Raw genomic sequence first — 16151 nt, 5'->3', positions numbered from 1 at the left:
GACCCCCCGGTGCCCTCCAGGACCCCCCGTGGGACCCCGACCCCCCCGGGACCCCCCGCCCACCCCCCGGGTGCCCCCCAAGAACCCCCCCGGCCCTCCCCTGTGTCCCCCGACCAAGCCTGGGACCCCCCAGGACCCCCCCCCGTGTCCCCTGTCCCCCCACAAGACCCCCCGGTGACCCCTAGGACCCCCCCTGGGACTCCTCTTTGTCCCCCGTCCTCCCCCCGGTGTCCCCTGACCCCCCACCCCCGACCCCCAAGGACCCCTAGGACCCCCCGCGAGACCCCCGACCCCCCCCCTCGGTGTACCCTGACCCCCCACCCCTGACCCCCAAGGACCCCCCCAACTCACCCCGTGTCCCCCAACCCCAGGACTCCCTGAACCCCCAGTGTTCCAAACCCACCCCGGGACCCTGCGACCCCCCCCGGGACCCCCTGCCCCCCCCCGGGTGCCCCTCAGGACGCCCCCGGTGACCCCCAGGACCCCCCCTGTGACCCCCGCCCCCCCCCCTCAGTGTCCTCTGACAATACCCCCCGGACCCCCCTGGTGCCCCCCAGGACCCCCCCCGAGACCCCCGACCCCCCACTGCGAACCCTAGGACCCCCCCAACCCCCCCGTGTCCCTCGAGCCCCCCCCGAGCCCCCGACCCTCACTGGGACCCCTCACCCACCCCCCGGGTGCCCCCCCCCAGGTCCCCCCCGTGTCCCCCGCCCCCCCCGGGACCCCCGCCTCCCCCCAGTGTCCCCTGACACCCCCCCTCGACCACCCCCGGGTGCCCCCCAGGACCCCCCCGAACCCCCAGTGTTCCCAACCCTCCCTGGGACCCCCCCGCCCACCCCCTGGGTGCCCCCCAGGATCCCCCCTGGGACCCCCCGAGACCCCCGATCACCCCTCAGTGTCCCCTGACCCCCCCCGGGACCTCCCCAGGACCCCCCCCGTGTCCCCTGACTCCCCCCCCGGTGCCCCCCCCGTGTCCCCCCGGTACCGGCTCCGTGGTGTCACCGGCACCGGCTGCGGTGGCACCGCCCACGGGAGGGGGCGGGGACACGGGGGGGGGGGCGGGGGTGACACGGGAGGGGTGGGGGGGTGACATGGGGGGGGGGGGCTCAGGAGCCACGTGAGGCGGTGGTCGCGTGGAGCCGGGTCCCCACGTCACGTGTGCGGGGGGGATGCGGGGGGACACGGGGGGGGGGGGGGGCAATGTCACCCACGGGTGCCCCAGTGTCACCCAGGGGGCTCCAATGTCACCCACGGGTGCTCCAGGGTCACCCACGGGGGTTCCAACGGCACCCACGGGTGTCCCAGTGTCACCCATGGGGTGTCCAATGTCACCCACGGGTGCTCCAATGCCACCCAGAAGGATCCAATGTCACCCACGGGTGCTCCAGTGTCACCCATGGGGGTTCTAATGTCACCCACGGGTGTCCCAGTGTCACCCACGGGGTGTCCAATGTCACTCACGGGTGCCCCAGTGTCACCCATAAGGATCCAATGTCACCCACAGGTGTTCCAGGGTCAGACAGATGGATCCAATGCCACCCACGAGCGCCCCAATGTCACCCAGGGGGCTCCAATGTCACCCACGGGTGCTCCAGTGTCACCCGTGGGGGTTCTAATGTCACCCACTGGTGTCCCAGTGTCACCCATAAGGATCCAATGCCACCCACAAGCGCCCCAATGTCACCCAGGGGGCTCCAATGTCATCCACGGGTGCTCCAGGGTCACCCACAGGGGTTCCAACGTCACCCACGGGGTGTCCAATGTCACCCACGGGTGCTCCAGTGCCACCCAGAAGGATCCAATGTCACCCACGGGTGCTCCAGTGTCACTCATGGGGTGCCCAATGTCACCCATGGGTGCCCCAGTGTCACTCAACGGTGTCCAGTGTTACCCACGGGTGCTCCAGTGTCACCCAGGGAGGTTCCAACGTCACCCACGGGTGTCCCAGTGCCACCCACGGGGTGTCCAATTTCACCCACGGGTGCCCCAGTGTCACCCAGAAGGATCCAATGTCACCCACGGGTGCCCCAGTGTCAATCACAGTGTCCAGTGTCACCCACGGGTGCTCCAGTGCCACTCAGGGGGGACCCAATGTCACCCACGCGTGCCCCAATGTCACCCAGAAGGATCCAATGTCACCCACGGGTGCTCCAGTGTCGCCCACAGGCCTTCCAATGTCACCCACGAGTGCCCCAATGTCACCCAGGGGGTTCAAATGTCACCCACGAGTGTTCCAGTGTCACCCGGGGGTGTCCAATGTCACCCAGGGGTACCCCAGTGTCACTCAACAATGCCCAGTGCCACCCACGGGTGCCCCAGTGCCACCCAGATGGATCCAATATCACCCACGAGGCCCCAATGACACCCACGGGCGCCGCGATGTCTGCGGGGCCATTTACCGAGCGGTGGGCGTGTCCTATGGCGCCAGGGGGCGTGTCATAGCACTGGGGGGCGTGTCCCAGCACCGGGGGGCGTGTCCCAGCACCGGGGGACGTGTCCACGCACCAGAGGGCGTGTCCCAGCACCGGGGGGCGTGTCCCAGCGCCAGGGGGGCGTGTCCTCCACCAGGAGGCGTGTCCGCGCACCAGGAGGCGTGTTCACGCACCAGAGGGCGTGGCCCAGCACCAGGGGGCGTGTCCCAGCTCCAGGAGGGCGTGTCCACGCACCAGGAGGCGTGTCCACGCACCAGAGGGCGTGTCCCAGCACCAGGAGGGCGTGGCCTCTGAGCCGCCAGGCCACGCCCCCCCCCGGCCGCCACCGCCTCTCCCCGCCGGCGGCGCGGCGCGGCGCTGACGTCACGGGCGGGCGCCGCGTGCGGGCGCGCCGGCGGGAAGCGATGGTGGCGGGCGCGTTCCCGCTGGCCAAGCTGCTGACGCTGGGCGCGCGCCAGCTCAGCCGCCCCCTGGCGGCGCGGATCAAGGCGGGGGCGCGCGCCAGCCCCTTCTTCCGGACCTACATCTGCCTCCCCCCCGCCCAGCGTGAGTTGGGGGGGGTCACACACACCGGGAGGGACCGGCGGGGACACCGGGAGGGCGGGGACATCGGGCCTCGGGGGGTGGTACCGGAGGGCGGGGACACCGGGAGGGTGGGGACAATGGAGGTGGGGTGGACAGCGGGAGAGCGGGGACACTGGGGGTTGGGGACAGCGGGAGATAGGGGCGACACTGGGGGGTTGGGGACACCGGGAGGGGGGGACAACGGAAGGGGGGGACACACTAGGGGCTGGGAGCACCGGGAGGGGGGGGATACACCGGCAGGTAGGGGGGACACTGGGGGGTTGGGGACACCGGGAGGTAAGGGGACACTGGGGTTTGGGGACATCGGGAGGTACGGGGGACACTGAGGGAGTGGGGACACCGGGCCTGGGAGGGTGGCACCAGAGTGGGGGACACACTGGGAAGTGGGGGGGGACACTGGGGGGTTGGGGGGACATTGGGGGGGGTGGGGACACCGGGAGGTAGGGGGGACACCGGGAGGGGGGGGACACTGAAGGGGTGGGGACACCGGGCCTTGAGGGGGTGGCACCGGAGTGGGGGACACACCGGGAAGTGGGGGGACAGCGGGGGTTAGGGACACCGGAAGGGGGGGTTCACCGGGAAAGTGGGGACACCGGGAGCCGGGGGGGGGGATACTGGGGGGTGGGGACACCGGGAAGGTGGCGGGGACACTGGGGGGTGGGGACACCAGCTCTTGAGGGGGTGGCACTGGAGTGGGGGACACACCGGGAAGTTGGGGGGACACCGGCAGAAGGGGGGGGCAGCACTGGCATGGGGGGGTGGAGACACCGTGTGGGGACACCGGGGGGGTGGTGACACCGGAGGGTGGTGACACCGGGGGGGTGGTGACACCGGAAGTGGGTGTCCCCCCCCCGCAGTGTACCACTGGGTGGAGATGCGCGCCAAGATGCGCCTCATGGGTTTCCGCGGCGCCACCGTGAAACCCCTGAACGAAGAAGCCGCCGCCGAGCTGGGGGCCGAGCTGCTGGGCGAAGCCATCGTGTTCGGGGTCGGGGGGCTCTGCCTCTACCTGGAATACGCCCGGCAAACGGGGCAGGCCCGGCGGCGGGAGGATGAGCAGGCGGCGGCGCTGCGGGAGCTGGGGGAGCGGCTGGAGCGGCTGCAGGGGGAGCTGGACGCCATGGCGGCCAGGCTGGGGGGAGGCCACGCCCACAACGCCGCCGGGCACGCCCCCTCGGGGTCCAGCCACGCCCCCGGCAGCTCAGGGAACGGCGCCGGCCACGCCCCCTTCGTGTCCAGCCACGCCCCCGGTGGCTCTGCGAACGGCGCCGGCCACGCCCCCGGCTCCTCAGGGAACGCCGGTGGCCACGCCCCCACCGGCTCTAATTGCACAGATGCGGTGTCTGGTAACGCCCCCGCTGGCTCTGGCCACGCCACCGGCGGGCCTAGCCACGCCCCCCCGAGGTGAAAACAAACTGATGGAGGATACGTCCCCCCCGCCGGGGGTGGCCACGCCCCCTATGGGCCTAGCCACGCCCCCCGAGGGGGAAATAATGGTGATTCAGGACACGCCCACCGCGGTGGAGTTGGCCACGCCCCCCCCCAGTGGGACATTAAAGGCACCCATGTGCTTTGCCTGCTCGATCCTTTAGGGGCGGGGCTTGGTGGAGGGGGCGTGGCTTCAGGTGAAGGGGTTGGGCTGATGTGGGGGCGGGGGTTCGGGTTGGGCTGCAGTGGGGGTGGAGCCTCGGGATGGGCGGGGCCTGTTGGGCCTTACAGTGATGATTGGAGTGCTATTAAGAGTTGGGGGTGTGGCCTGAAAGGGGCGTGGCACTGGGGTGGAGTCAATGGTGGTGGGTGGGGACAAATGCCGGGGGCGGGGCCAGGACGGGGCGGGGGGCATTTCAGCCCCTTGGGTGGAGCTGGAGGGAGGGGGCACAGCTGGGGGTGGAGCCAAAGCTTGGGGGCGGGGCTTAAAGCCATGACCCCCCCCCCCAGGTGGGTGACAATGACACGGGTGTCACATACAAACCAACCGTGTTTATTTGTGGCCGGGGGGGGGAACGACACCCAACCCCCCCCCAAGTTTAAAATAAAGTGAAAAACCCCAAAAGTGGCATTAAAAAGGCCCCTCCCCCAAGTATTAAAAGGGAGGGGTCCATAAAATGGGGGGGGGGGTCAGGGCGTGTTCCTCTTCCTCAGCTCCACCACGAACGCTACAGGGGGGGGAATAAAGCGTCATGGGGCGGTCCCATAATTGTCCCCCCCCCCAAATGTTTCCCCCTCCCCAATTCCCTATTTTCCCATGAGCGCCCCCCCCCAAAAAAAGTCCCCCCCCCCACCTTCAATAATCTCTTCCTTCATCTTCTGCAGCTCCCTCCGCACCTCCCCCAGCAGCTCCTGGAGGAGGGGACACACAGTGAAGGGATTTGGGGGGATTCCCCCCCCCAAAATTTACACACACACCCCCCCCTGTACCTGTTTCATTCGCTCAAGTTCAGGCTCATCAGGGGGGTCTGGGGGGGCAGCCGACTTCATCCTGGGGGACGGGGAATGAAAAGAGGTTGGGGGGTACCCCAACCACCCCCCATCCATGGGGTGTCCCCCCCCCCCCCAAAAAAACCCACCTGGGCAGGGTGGAGCTTGACTTGTCCCATGGCCTCCGCGCCAGCTCTGGGGGGGAAAGGGCAGGGGGTGAGGGAGGGGCCCCAAAAACCCCCCAGTTCCCAATGCCTGGCCACAAGGTCTCCCATCCAAGTGCTGACCGGGGCCGACCCTGCTTAGCTTCCCAGACCAGGCATTCTCAGGGTGCTATGGGTGTATATATCATATATATATGTATATGATCCCCAAGTGTATCCTGATAGTATCTGAACTAAACCCCTTTTCAAGGGCAGAGTAGAGGGGCGGGAGAACCTCTCTGACCTACTGACCACCCCCTTCTAATCCCCCCAGGTCCCATTGGCTTCCTGGCCACAAGGTCTCCCATCCAAGTGCTGACCGGGCCCGACCCTGCTTAGCTTCCCAGATCAGCCATTCTCAGGGTGCTATGGCTGTATGTATTATAGAGATATCAATATATATATATATATGTGAAAGGCAGGAGAACCTCTCTGACCCACTGACCACCCCCTTCTAATCCCCCCCAGGTCCCATTGGCTTCCTGGCCACAAGGTCTCCCATCCAAGTACTGACCGGGCCCGACCCTGCTTAGCTTCCCAGATCAGCCATTCTCAGAGTGCTATGACTGTATGTATTATAAAGATATCTATATCTATATATATATGTGAGGGGCAGGAGAACCTCTCTGACCTTCTGACCACCCCCTTCTAATCCCCCCCAGGTCCCATTGGCTTCCTGGCCACAAGAGCCCAGTGCTGGCTCAGCGCACACCCCTGGTCTCCCATCCAAGCGCTGACCGGGCCCGACCCTGCTTAGCTTCCCAGCTCGGCGGTATCGCTGCCATTGCTGAACCTATTGAATGGCGCGTAGTTCCCGCCACTCACCCGCGGGCTGCCCCTGGGTCCTAGCGCCCGGCTCCGCGTCCGCTGCTTTCTCCCCTTGCACGGTCGCTTTCCTCCTTGGGGGGGCGGCGAGGGGGTCACGGGATGCGATGTTTCCCCCCCCCCCCTCGCCCCTAAATTGTGTCCCCCCCTTATCAATGTCCCCCCCCTCACCTTCGCGCCAACATGGCGTTCATCTCCTCCATCAACCCCCCGCCGCCCCCCCCACGGGCACCTTCACCTTTAGGGGGTGCGGGGGGGGCACCTGCTGCTTCATCCTGCTGGGAATAAATGGGGTGACCCCCCCCCAAATTATTACACACACACACCCCCAATTATATACCAAGAAATTGGTGCCCCCCCCCATGCCCCCCAAATCCTCACCTTGCCCGTTTTCCTGAGTTTCGCCCCCGCGATGGCGGCGGCAAAGCCGGAGCCCCCCCCCGGTAATGGGGGAGCCGGTGGGACCCCTGTTGAAGGGGGGGGGCCCGGAGGTGGGGGGGCCCCTGTGAGTGGGGGGGGGCCAGGGGGTGGCGGGGGGGCTCCAATGGGTGCTTGGGTGCCTGTGGGGGGGGAAAGGGGTTTAAGGGTGGGGGGTCAGGATTGGGCCCCTCCCCTCATCCCCTACCCCCCCAGCACCCACCTGTAGCCGCCGCCTGGCGCTCGGGCTCCTCTGGTGGGTGCCTGGGTGGGGGTCGGCACCCATGGGCCCCCCCGTGGAATGGGGGGCACCCAGAGCACCCCCCATTGAAATGGGAACCCCCCCCTCCAGCACCCACAGCCCCCCATTGAATTGGGGACCCCCCCAGCACCCACAGCCCCCCATTGAATTGGGAACCCCCCACAGCACCCACAGCCCCCCCATTGAATTGGGGACCCCCCCAGCACCCACATCCCCCCATTGAATTGGGGACCCCCCCAGCACCCACAGCCCCCCATTGAATTGGGAACCCCCCCAGCACCCACAGCCCCCCATTGAATTAGGGACCACACAGCCCCCCCATTGAATTGGGGACCTCCCAGCACCCACAGCCCCCCCATTGAATTGGGGACTCCCCCAGCACCCACAGCCCCCCCATTCAATTAGGGACCCCCCCAGCACCCACAGACCCCCCATTTAATTGGGACCCCCCCCATACCACCCACAGCCCCCCATTATATTGGGGACCCCAAAAGCACCCACAGCCCCCCCATTGAATTAGGGACCACACAGCCCCCCCATTGAATTGGGGACCTCCCAGCACCCACAGCCCCCCATTGAATTGGGGACCCCCCCAGCACCCACAGCCCCCACATCATATTCGGGACCCCCCCAGCACCCACAGACCCCCCATTTAATTGGGACCCCCCCCATACCACCCACAGCCCCCCCATTATATTGGGGACCCCAAAAGCACCCACAGCCCCCCCATTGAATTGGGGACCCCCCCACAGCACCCACAGCCCCCCCATTGAATTGGGGACCCCCCCAGCACCCACAGCCCCCCATTGAATTGGGGACCCCCCACGCACCCACAGCCCCCCCATTGAATTGGGGACCCCCCCAGCACCCACAGCCCCCCATTGAATTGGGGACCACACAGCCCCCCCATTGAATTGGGGACCTCCCAGCACCCACAGCCCCCACATCATATTTGGGACCCACCCAGCACCCACAGACCCCCCATTTAATTGGGACCCCCCCCATACCACCCACAGCCCCCCATTATATTGGGGACCCCAAAAGCACCCACAGCCCCCCCATTGAATTGGGGACCTCCCAGCACCCACAGCCCCCCATTTAGTTAGGGACCCCCCACAGCACCCACAGCCCCCCATTGAATTGGGGACCCCCCCAGCACCCACAGCCCCCCCATTGAACTGGGGACCTCCCAGCACCCACAGCACCCTCAATAAATTGGGGACCCCCCCAGCACCCACAGCCCCCCCATTTAATTGGGACCCCCCCATACCACCCACAACCCCCCATTATATTGGGGACCCCCCCAGCACCCACAGCCCCCCCATTGAATTGGGGACCCCCCCAGCACCCCAATTTTCAGGTGCCCCCCCACCTTTCCTGCAGCTCCGGCTCCTCCACCCCCGAACCGTCACCCACTGGGCTCCCTAAACAACACCGGAGAGGGGGGGTCAATTGGGGTTCAGAGCACCCATGGGTGCCCCCCCCCCCCCAAACCAACTCACCCTGCTCCAGCACCCTGAGCACCTGCAGGACGGTGGTGCCGAACTGGGCGGCTTCTTGGGGGTCCCCGAAATTGAGCCCCCAAACGCGGCGCCCCCCCCGCCATTGGTGGAACTGGGGGGTCACCTGCTGGTAGCGCAGCCCGCGCACCAGGGGGCAGTTCAGCACCACCTGGGTGGGGGGAGCACCCATGGGTGTCACCTGGGGGGGGGTCTGCACCCATAGAGCGCCCCCCGAAACAAAAGGTGCCCCATAGAGCCCCCCATGAATGAATGGGGGGGGCCCACAGGGTCTATGGAACCTGTGGGTGCTCCATAGAGCCCCAGCACCCATGGGTGTCCCCTGATAGACATGGGGGACCCATAGATCCCACTGGGTGAAACGCAGCCCCCCCAGCACCCATGGGTGCACCATACCCCCCCCCCAGCACCCATGGGTGCTCCCCCATTACTCCTACAGCTACCCCCCAGCACCCATGGGTGCCCCACAGATCCTACAGCACCCATGGGTGCCCCCCCATTACTCCTACAGCTACCCCCCAGCACCCATGGGTGCCCCACAGATCCTACAGCACCCATGGGTGCCCCCCATCTCTCCCATCACCCCCAGCACCCATGGGTACCCCACAGACCCTACAGCACCCCTGGGTACCCCACAGCCCCCCAGCACCCATGGGTGCCCCATAGAGCCCCCCATCTCCACCATTACCCCATTGCTCCAGCACCCATGGGTGCCCCATAGCCCCCCAGCACCTATGCGTGCTCCATAGATTCTCCAGCACCCATGGGTGCCCCATAGACCCTATAGCACCCATGGGTGCCCCACAGACCCCACCCAGCACCCATGGGTACCCCATAGCCCCCAGCACCCATGGGTGCCCCATAGAGCCCCCCCATCTCCACCATTACCCCATCGCGTCAGCATCCATGGGTGCCCCATATTTCCCCCATTTCCATGGCTGCCCCATAGATCCTACAGCACCCATGGGTGCCCCATAGACCTTACTGCACCCATGGGTGCCCCATAGAGTCCTCCCATCTCCACCATTACTCCAGCACCCATGGGTGCCCCATAGACCTTACTGCACCCATGGGTGCCCCATAGACCCCCCTTCCCCCCAATTCTCACCATTACCCCATCACCTCCCAGCCTCCCCCTTCACCCCCCAGCACCCATGGGTGCCCCATAGAGTCCTCCCATCTCCACCATTTCCCCAGCACCCATGGGTGCCCCATAGACCTTACTGCACCCATGGGTGCCCCATAGAGTCCTCCCATCTCCACCATTACCCCAGCACCCAAGGGTGCCCCATAGAGTCCTCCCATCTCCACCATTACCCCAGGACCCATGGGTGCCCCATAGACCTTACTGCACCCATGGGTGCCCCATAGACCCCCCGTTCCCCCCCAGTTCTCACCATTACCCCATCACCTCCCAGCCTCCCCCTTCACCCCCCAGCACCCATGGGTGCCCCATAGACCCCCCTTCCCCCCCAGTTCTCACCATTACCCCATCATCTCCCAGCCTCCCCCTTCAACCCCCAGCACCCATGGGTGCCCCATAGACCTTACTGCACCCATGGGTGCCCCATAGACCCCCCTTCCCCCCCAATTCTCACCATTACCCCATCACCTCCCAGCCTCCCCCTTCACCCCCCAGCACCCATGGGTGCCCCATAGAGTCCTCCCATCTCCACCATTTCCCCAGCACCCATGGGTGCCCCATAGACCTTACTGCACCCATGGGTGCCCCATAGACCCCCCCGTTCCCCCCCAGTTCTCACCATTACCCCATCACCTCCCAGCCTCCCCCTTCACCCCCCAGCACCCATGGGTGCCCCATAGACCTTACTGCACCCATGGGTGCCCCATAGAGTCCTCCCATCTCCACCATTTCCCCAGCACCCATGGGTGCCCCATAGACCCCCCATTCCCCCCAATTCTCACCATTACCCCATCATCTCCCAGCCTCCCCCTTCAGCCCCCAGCACCCATGGGTGCCCCATAGACCCCCCATTCCCCCCAATTCTCACCATTACCCCATCATCTCCCAGCTTCCCCCTTCACCCCCCAGCACCCATGGGTGCCCCATAGACCCCCCTTCCCCCCCAATTCTCACCATTACCCCATCACCTCCCAGCCTCCCCCTTCACCCCCCAGCACCCATGGGTGCCCCATAGACCCCCACCCCCCCCCCAATTCTCACCATTACCCCATCATCTCCCAGCCTCCCCCTTCACCCCCCAGCACCCACGGGTGCCCCCACCTGCTGGTCGGGCTGGCTCCGGCGCCCCACGATGCGGGCGGCGCCCCCCGGGTGCTGGTAGATGTGGATGCAGCTGGGGGCGGGGGGCGCCCCCCCCGCGGGCACCCACTGCCGCTGGGTGTCGTCGTAGAGCAGCACGGACGCGCGGGCGCTCAGCAGCACCCGCTCGGCGCTGGGGGGCAACGCGGCACCCATGGGTGGGCACCCGACCCGCAGAGGGGGGGGCGCCCGTGGGGAGGGGGAACAGCCCCCCCAGAATGAGGAACAACCCCCCAAAGGTGGGAACTGGGAGCAAGGGGAATACTGGGATGTCATACTGGGAGCGCTGGGAGATGGGAGTGGGGGCACTGGGAATACTGGGACGTCATACTGGGAGCGCTGGGAGATGGGAGTGGGGGCACTGGGAGTACTGGGACGTCATACTGGGAGTGCTGGGAGATGGGAGTGGGGGCACTGGGAATACTGGGACGTCATACTGGGAGTGCTGGGAGATGGGAGTGGGGGCACTGGGAATGCTGGGACCTCATACTGGGAGCACTGGGAGGAGTGGGGGCGTGGGGATGTGGTACTGGGAGCACTGGGACCTGGTACTGAGTGTACTGGGAGTACTGGGACCTGGTACTGAGTGTACTGGGAGCACTGGGACCTGGTACTGAGTGTACTGGGAGTACTGGGACCTCATACTGGGAGCACTGGGAGATGGAACTGGGGGCACTGGGAATGCTGGGACCTCATACTGGGAGTGCTGGGAGATGGGACTGGGGGCACGGGGAGTACTGGGACCTCATACTGGGAGCACTGGGAGGAGTGGGGGCGTGGGGATGTGGTACTGGGAGCGCTGGGAGATGGGAGTGGGGGCACTGGGAATGCTGGGACCTCATACTGGGAGCGCTGGGAGATGGGAGTGGGGGCACTGGGAATACTGGGACCTCATACTGGGAGCACTGGGAGATGGGAGTGGGGGCACTGGGAATACTGGGACCTCATACTGGGAGCGCTGGGAGATGGGAGTGGGGGCACGGGGAGTACTGGGACGTCATACTGGGAGCACTGGGAGGAGTGGGGGCGTGGGGATGTGGTACTGGGAGCACTGGGAGATGGGACTGAGGGCACTGGGAATGCTGGGACCTCATACTGGGAGCACTGGGAGGAGTGGGGGCGTGGGGATGTGGTACTGGGAGCACTGGGACCTCGTACTGGGAGCACTGGGAGGAGTGAGGGCGTGGGGATGTGGTACTGGGAGCACTGGGAGATGGGACTGGGGGCACTGGGAATACTGGGACCTCATACTGGGAGCACTGGGAGATGGGACTGGGGGTACTGGGAATACTGGGACCTCATACTGGGAGCGCTGGGAGATGGGACTGGGGGCACTGGGAATACTGGGACATCATACTGGGAGCACTGGGAGGAGTGAGGGCGTGGGGATGTGGTACTGGGAGCACTGGGATCTCGTACTGGGAGCACTGGGGGTACAGGGACCCGCTACTGGGAGCACTGGGAATACTGGGAAGTGATACTGGGAGCACTGGGAGATAGGACTGGGGGCACTGGGAATGCTGGGACCTCATACTGGGAGCGCTGGGAGATGGGAGTGGGGGCACTGGGAATACTGGGACCTCATACTGGGAGCACTGGGAGGAGTGGGGGCGTGGGGATGTGGTACTGGGAGCACTGGGAGATGGGACTGAGGGCACTGGGAATGCTGGGACCTCATACTGGGAGCACTGGGAGATGGGACTGGGGGCACTGGGAATACTGGGACCTCATACTGGGAGCACTGGGAGGAGTGGGGGCGTGGGGATGTGGTACTGGGAGCACTGGGAGCACTGGGACCTGGTACTGAGTGTACTGGGAGTGCTGGGACCTTATACTGGGAGCACTGGGGGTATGGGGGCCCACTACTGGGAGCACTGGGAATATTGGGAGATGGTACTGGGAGCCACTACTGGGAATACTGGGAGATGGTACTGGGGGTACTGGGAGTGCTGGGACCTCGTACTGGGAGCACTGGGGGTACAGGGACCCACTACTGGGAGCACTGGGAATACTGGGAAGTGGTACTGGAAGCACTGGGGGTACTGTGAGATGGTACTGGGGGCACTGGGAATACTGGGACCTCATACTGGGAGCACTGGGAGATGGGACTGAGTGTACTGGGAGTACTGGGACCTCATACTGGGAGCACTGGGAGATGGGACTGGGGGCACTGGGAATAATGAGACCTCATACTGGGAGCACTGGGAGATGGAACTGGGGGCACTCGGAATACTGGGACCTCATACTGGGAGCACTGGGAGATGGGACTGGGGGTACTGGGAAAACTGGGAAGTGGTACTGGAAGCACTGGGAATACTGGGAAGTGGTACTGGGGGTACTGGGAGTGCTGGGACCTCATACTGGGAGCACTGGGAGGAGTGGGGGCGTGGGGATGTGGTACTGGGAGCACTGGGACCTGGTCGTGAGTGTACTGGGAGTACTGGGACCTCATACTGGGAGCACTGGAGGTACAGGGACCTGCTACTGGGAGCACTGGGAATACTGGGAAGTGGTACTGGGAGCACTGGGGGTACTGTGAGATGGTACTGGGGGTACCGGGAGTGCTGGGACCACATACTGGGAGCACTGGGAGATGGAACTGGGGGCACTGGGAATACTGGGACCTCATACTGGGAGCACTGGGAGGAGTGGGGGCATAGGGATGTGGTACTGGGAGCACTGGGACCTGGTACTGAGTGTACTGGGAGTACTGGGACCTCATACTGGGAGCACTGGGAGATGGGACTGGGGGCACTGGGAATACTGGGACCTCATACTGGGAGCACTGGGAGATGGTACTGGCTGTACTGGGAGTACTGGGACCTCATACTGGAAGCACTGGGGGTACAGGGACCCACTACCTGGGAGTACTGGGAGCTGGTACTGGGAGCACTGGAGGTGCTGGAAGACGATACTTGGTGTACTGGAAGCACTGGGACTTGGTACTGGGAGCACTGGGACCCAGTACTGGGAGCACTGGGAATACTGGAAGATGGTACTGGGACGAACGGGAATACTGGGACCTCATACTGAGAGCATTGGGGGTACTGGGAGATGGCACTGGGAGCACTGGGAGGAGTGGGGGCACCGGGATGCAGTACTGGGAGCACTGGGAATACTGGGAGAGGGTACTAAGTGTACTGGGAGTACTGGGACCTCATACTGGGGGCACTGGGAATACTGGGAACTGGTACTGGAAACACTGGGGGTATGGGGACCTAATACTGGGTGCACTGGGAATACTGGGAGATGGTACTGGGAGCACTGGGATCTGGTGCTGGGTGTACTGGGAGCACTGGGACCCGGTACTGGGAGCACTGGGGGTACGGGGACCCACTACTGGGAGCATTGGGAATAATGGGAGCCGGTACTGGGAGCAATGGGAATACTGGGAGCTGGTACTGGGAGGACCGGGGACATGGGGACTCAGTACTGGGGGCACTGGGAATACTGGGACCTCGTACTGGAAGCACTGGGGGCACAGGGACCCAGTACTGGGAGCACTGGGCGTACTGGGAGATAGTACTGGGAGCACTGGGAATACTGGGACCTTGTACTGGGGGCACTGGGGGAAGTGGGGACATGGGGACGCAGTACTGGGAGCACTGGGAATACTGGGAGATGGTACTGGGAGCATTGGGGGTATGGGGACCCGCTACTGGGAGCACTGGGAATACTGGGACCTCATTCTGGGAGTACTGAGGGTGTGGGGACCCGCTACTGGGAGCACTGGGAATACCAGGAACTGGAACTGGGAGCACTGGGACTTTGTACTGGGGACACTGGGAGCACCAGGAGCTCGTACTGGGAACACTGGGCAGCACCAGGAACCCATACTGGGAGCACTGGAAATACCAGGAGCTGGTACTGGGAGCACTGGGACCTTGTACTGGTGGCACTGGGAGTACTGGGAGCTGGTACTGGGGCCACTGGGAGTACCAAGAACTGGTACTGGGGGAACTGGGGAGCACTGGGAGCTTAAACTGGGAGGACTGGGGATTCCCCCAGTTTGGGGACCCCCATGGGTGCTGGGTCCCCCCCAAGTACAAGGGGCGACCTTGGGTGGGGGACCCCAAATTGGGGCACCCCAGTCCCTGAGGGGCACCCATGGGTGCTGCTTCCCCTCCCCCAGCACCCAACCCCCACACGCACCCCACACAGCCCCCCCTTTTCCTTCCTCTTCTCCCCAACGGGGACCCAGGCGTCCGGGCCCCGCCCTTCCCCCCCCACACTTCCCAGTTCCCCCAGTGCCAGCTCCCAGTGCTCCCAGTGCTCCCAGTTCCCCCAGTACCAGCTCTCAGTGCTCCCAGTGCTGCCAGTGCTCCCAGTTCCCCCAGTGCCAGCTCCCAGTGCTCCCAGTGCTCCCCAGTTCCCCCAGTACCAGCTCTCAGTGCTCCCAGTGCTCCCAGTGCTCCCAGTTCCCCCAGTGCCAGCTCCCAGTGCTCCCAGTGCTCCCCAGTTCCCCCAGTACCAATTCCCAGTGCTCCCCAGTTCCCCCAGTGCCAGCTCCCAGTGCTCCCAGTGCTCCCCAGTTCCCCTAGTACCAATTCCCAGTGCTCCCCAGTTCCCCCAGTGCCAGCTCCCAGTGCTCCCAGTGCTCCCCAGTTCCCCCAGTACCAATTCCCAGTGCTCCCCAGTTCCCCCAGTGCCAACTCTCAGTGCTCCCAGTGCTCCCCAGTTCCCCCAATACCATTTCCCAGTGCTCCCCAGTTCCCCCAGTACCAGCTCCCAGTGCTCCCAGTTCCCCCAGTGCCAGCTCCCAGTGCTCCCAGTGCTCCTCAGCTCCCCCAGTACCAGCTCTCAGTGCTCCCAGTGCTCCCCAGTTCCCCCAGTACCAGCTCCCAGTGCTCCCAGTGCTCCCCAGTTCCCCCAGTACCAGGTCCCAGTGCTCCCAGTGCTCCACAGTTCCCCCAGTACCAGCTCTCAGTGCTCCCAGTGCTCCCCAGTTCCCCCAGTACCAATTCCCAGTGCTCCCTAGTTCCCCTAGTGCCAGCTCCCAGTGCTCCCAGTGCTTCCCAGTTCCCCCAATACCATTTCCCAGTGCTCCCCAGTTCCCCCAGTACCAGCTCCCAGTGCTCCCCAGTTCCCCCAGTGCCAGCTCCCAGTGCTCCCAGTGCTCCTCAGCTCCCCCAGTACCAGCTCCCAGTGCTCCCAGTGCTCCCCAGTTCCCCCAGTACCAGGTCCCAGTGCTCCCAGTGCTCTCCA

General features: G+C 65.2%; 2 protein-coding genes and 1 long non-coding RNA gene across 4 annotated transcripts in view; 2 read left to right on the top strand and 1 right to left on the bottom strand.

Annotated features, from left to right (window-relative positions):
• Positions 1-2783: 2783 nt before the first annotated feature.
• OPA3 (outer mitochondrial membrane lipid metabolism regulator OPA3) lies at positions 2784-4590 on the top strand. The gene is made up of 2 exons (XM_065859414.2): positions 2784-2978; positions 3875-4590. Exons 1-2 carry the CDS (start codon positions 2837-2839, stop codon positions 4423-4425), a joined length of 693 nt encoding a protein of 230 aa, XP_065715486.1. The 5' UTR covers positions 2784-2836; the 3' UTR covers positions 4426-4590.
• A 387-nt stretch (positions 4591-4977) lies between these two features.
• VASP (vasodilator stimulated phosphoprotein) overlaps positions 4978-16151 on the bottom strand; it is a 13109-nt gene continuing 1935 nt past the window's right edge. The window contains exons 2-12 of one of the 2 annotated variants that reach the window (XM_065859416.2): positions 10908-11079; positions 8645-8813; positions 8515-8566; positions 7104-7144; positions 6845-7023; positions 6635-6741; positions 6464-6537; positions 5585-5630; positions 5436-5496; positions 5300-5357; positions 4978-5173 (exon numbers count right to left, since the gene is read on the bottom strand). In XM_065859416.2, coding sequence (XP_065715488.1) covers positions 5136-5173; positions 5300-5357; positions 5436-5496; positions 5585-5630; positions 6464-6537; positions 6635-6741; positions 6845-7023; positions 7104-7144; positions 8515-8566; positions 8645-8813; positions 10908-11079 — 997 coding nt within the window. In that variant the 3' untranslated portion in view covers positions 4978-5135. The remainder of the gene's footprint in view (positions 5174-5299; positions 5358-5435; positions 5497-5584; positions 5631-6463; positions 6538-6634; positions 6742-6844; positions 7024-7103; positions 7145-8514; positions 8567-8644; positions 8814-10907; positions 11080-16151) is intronic. The other variant, XM_071800809.1, reaches the window with a different exon arrangement.
• LOC139826028 (uncharacterized) lies at positions 5129-6640 on the top strand. Its single transcript, XR_011736134.1, has 3 exons — positions 5129-6012; positions 6107-6206; positions 6301-6640. It is a non-coding gene; the product is annotated as an uncharacterized lncRNA (long non-coding RNA).

The sequence above is a fragment of the Patagioenas fasciata genome, chromosome 33, assembly GCF_037038585.1.
Source record: "Patagioenas fasciata isolate bPatFas1 chromosome 33, bPatFas1.hap1, whole genome shotgun sequence".
Taxonomy (NCBI): Eukaryota; Metazoa; Chordata; class Aves; order Columbiformes; family Columbidae; genus Patagioenas; species Patagioenas fasciata.
Note: the sequence above shows the minus strand (reverse complement) of the source record. Positions and strands in the feature narration are given on the sequence as shown.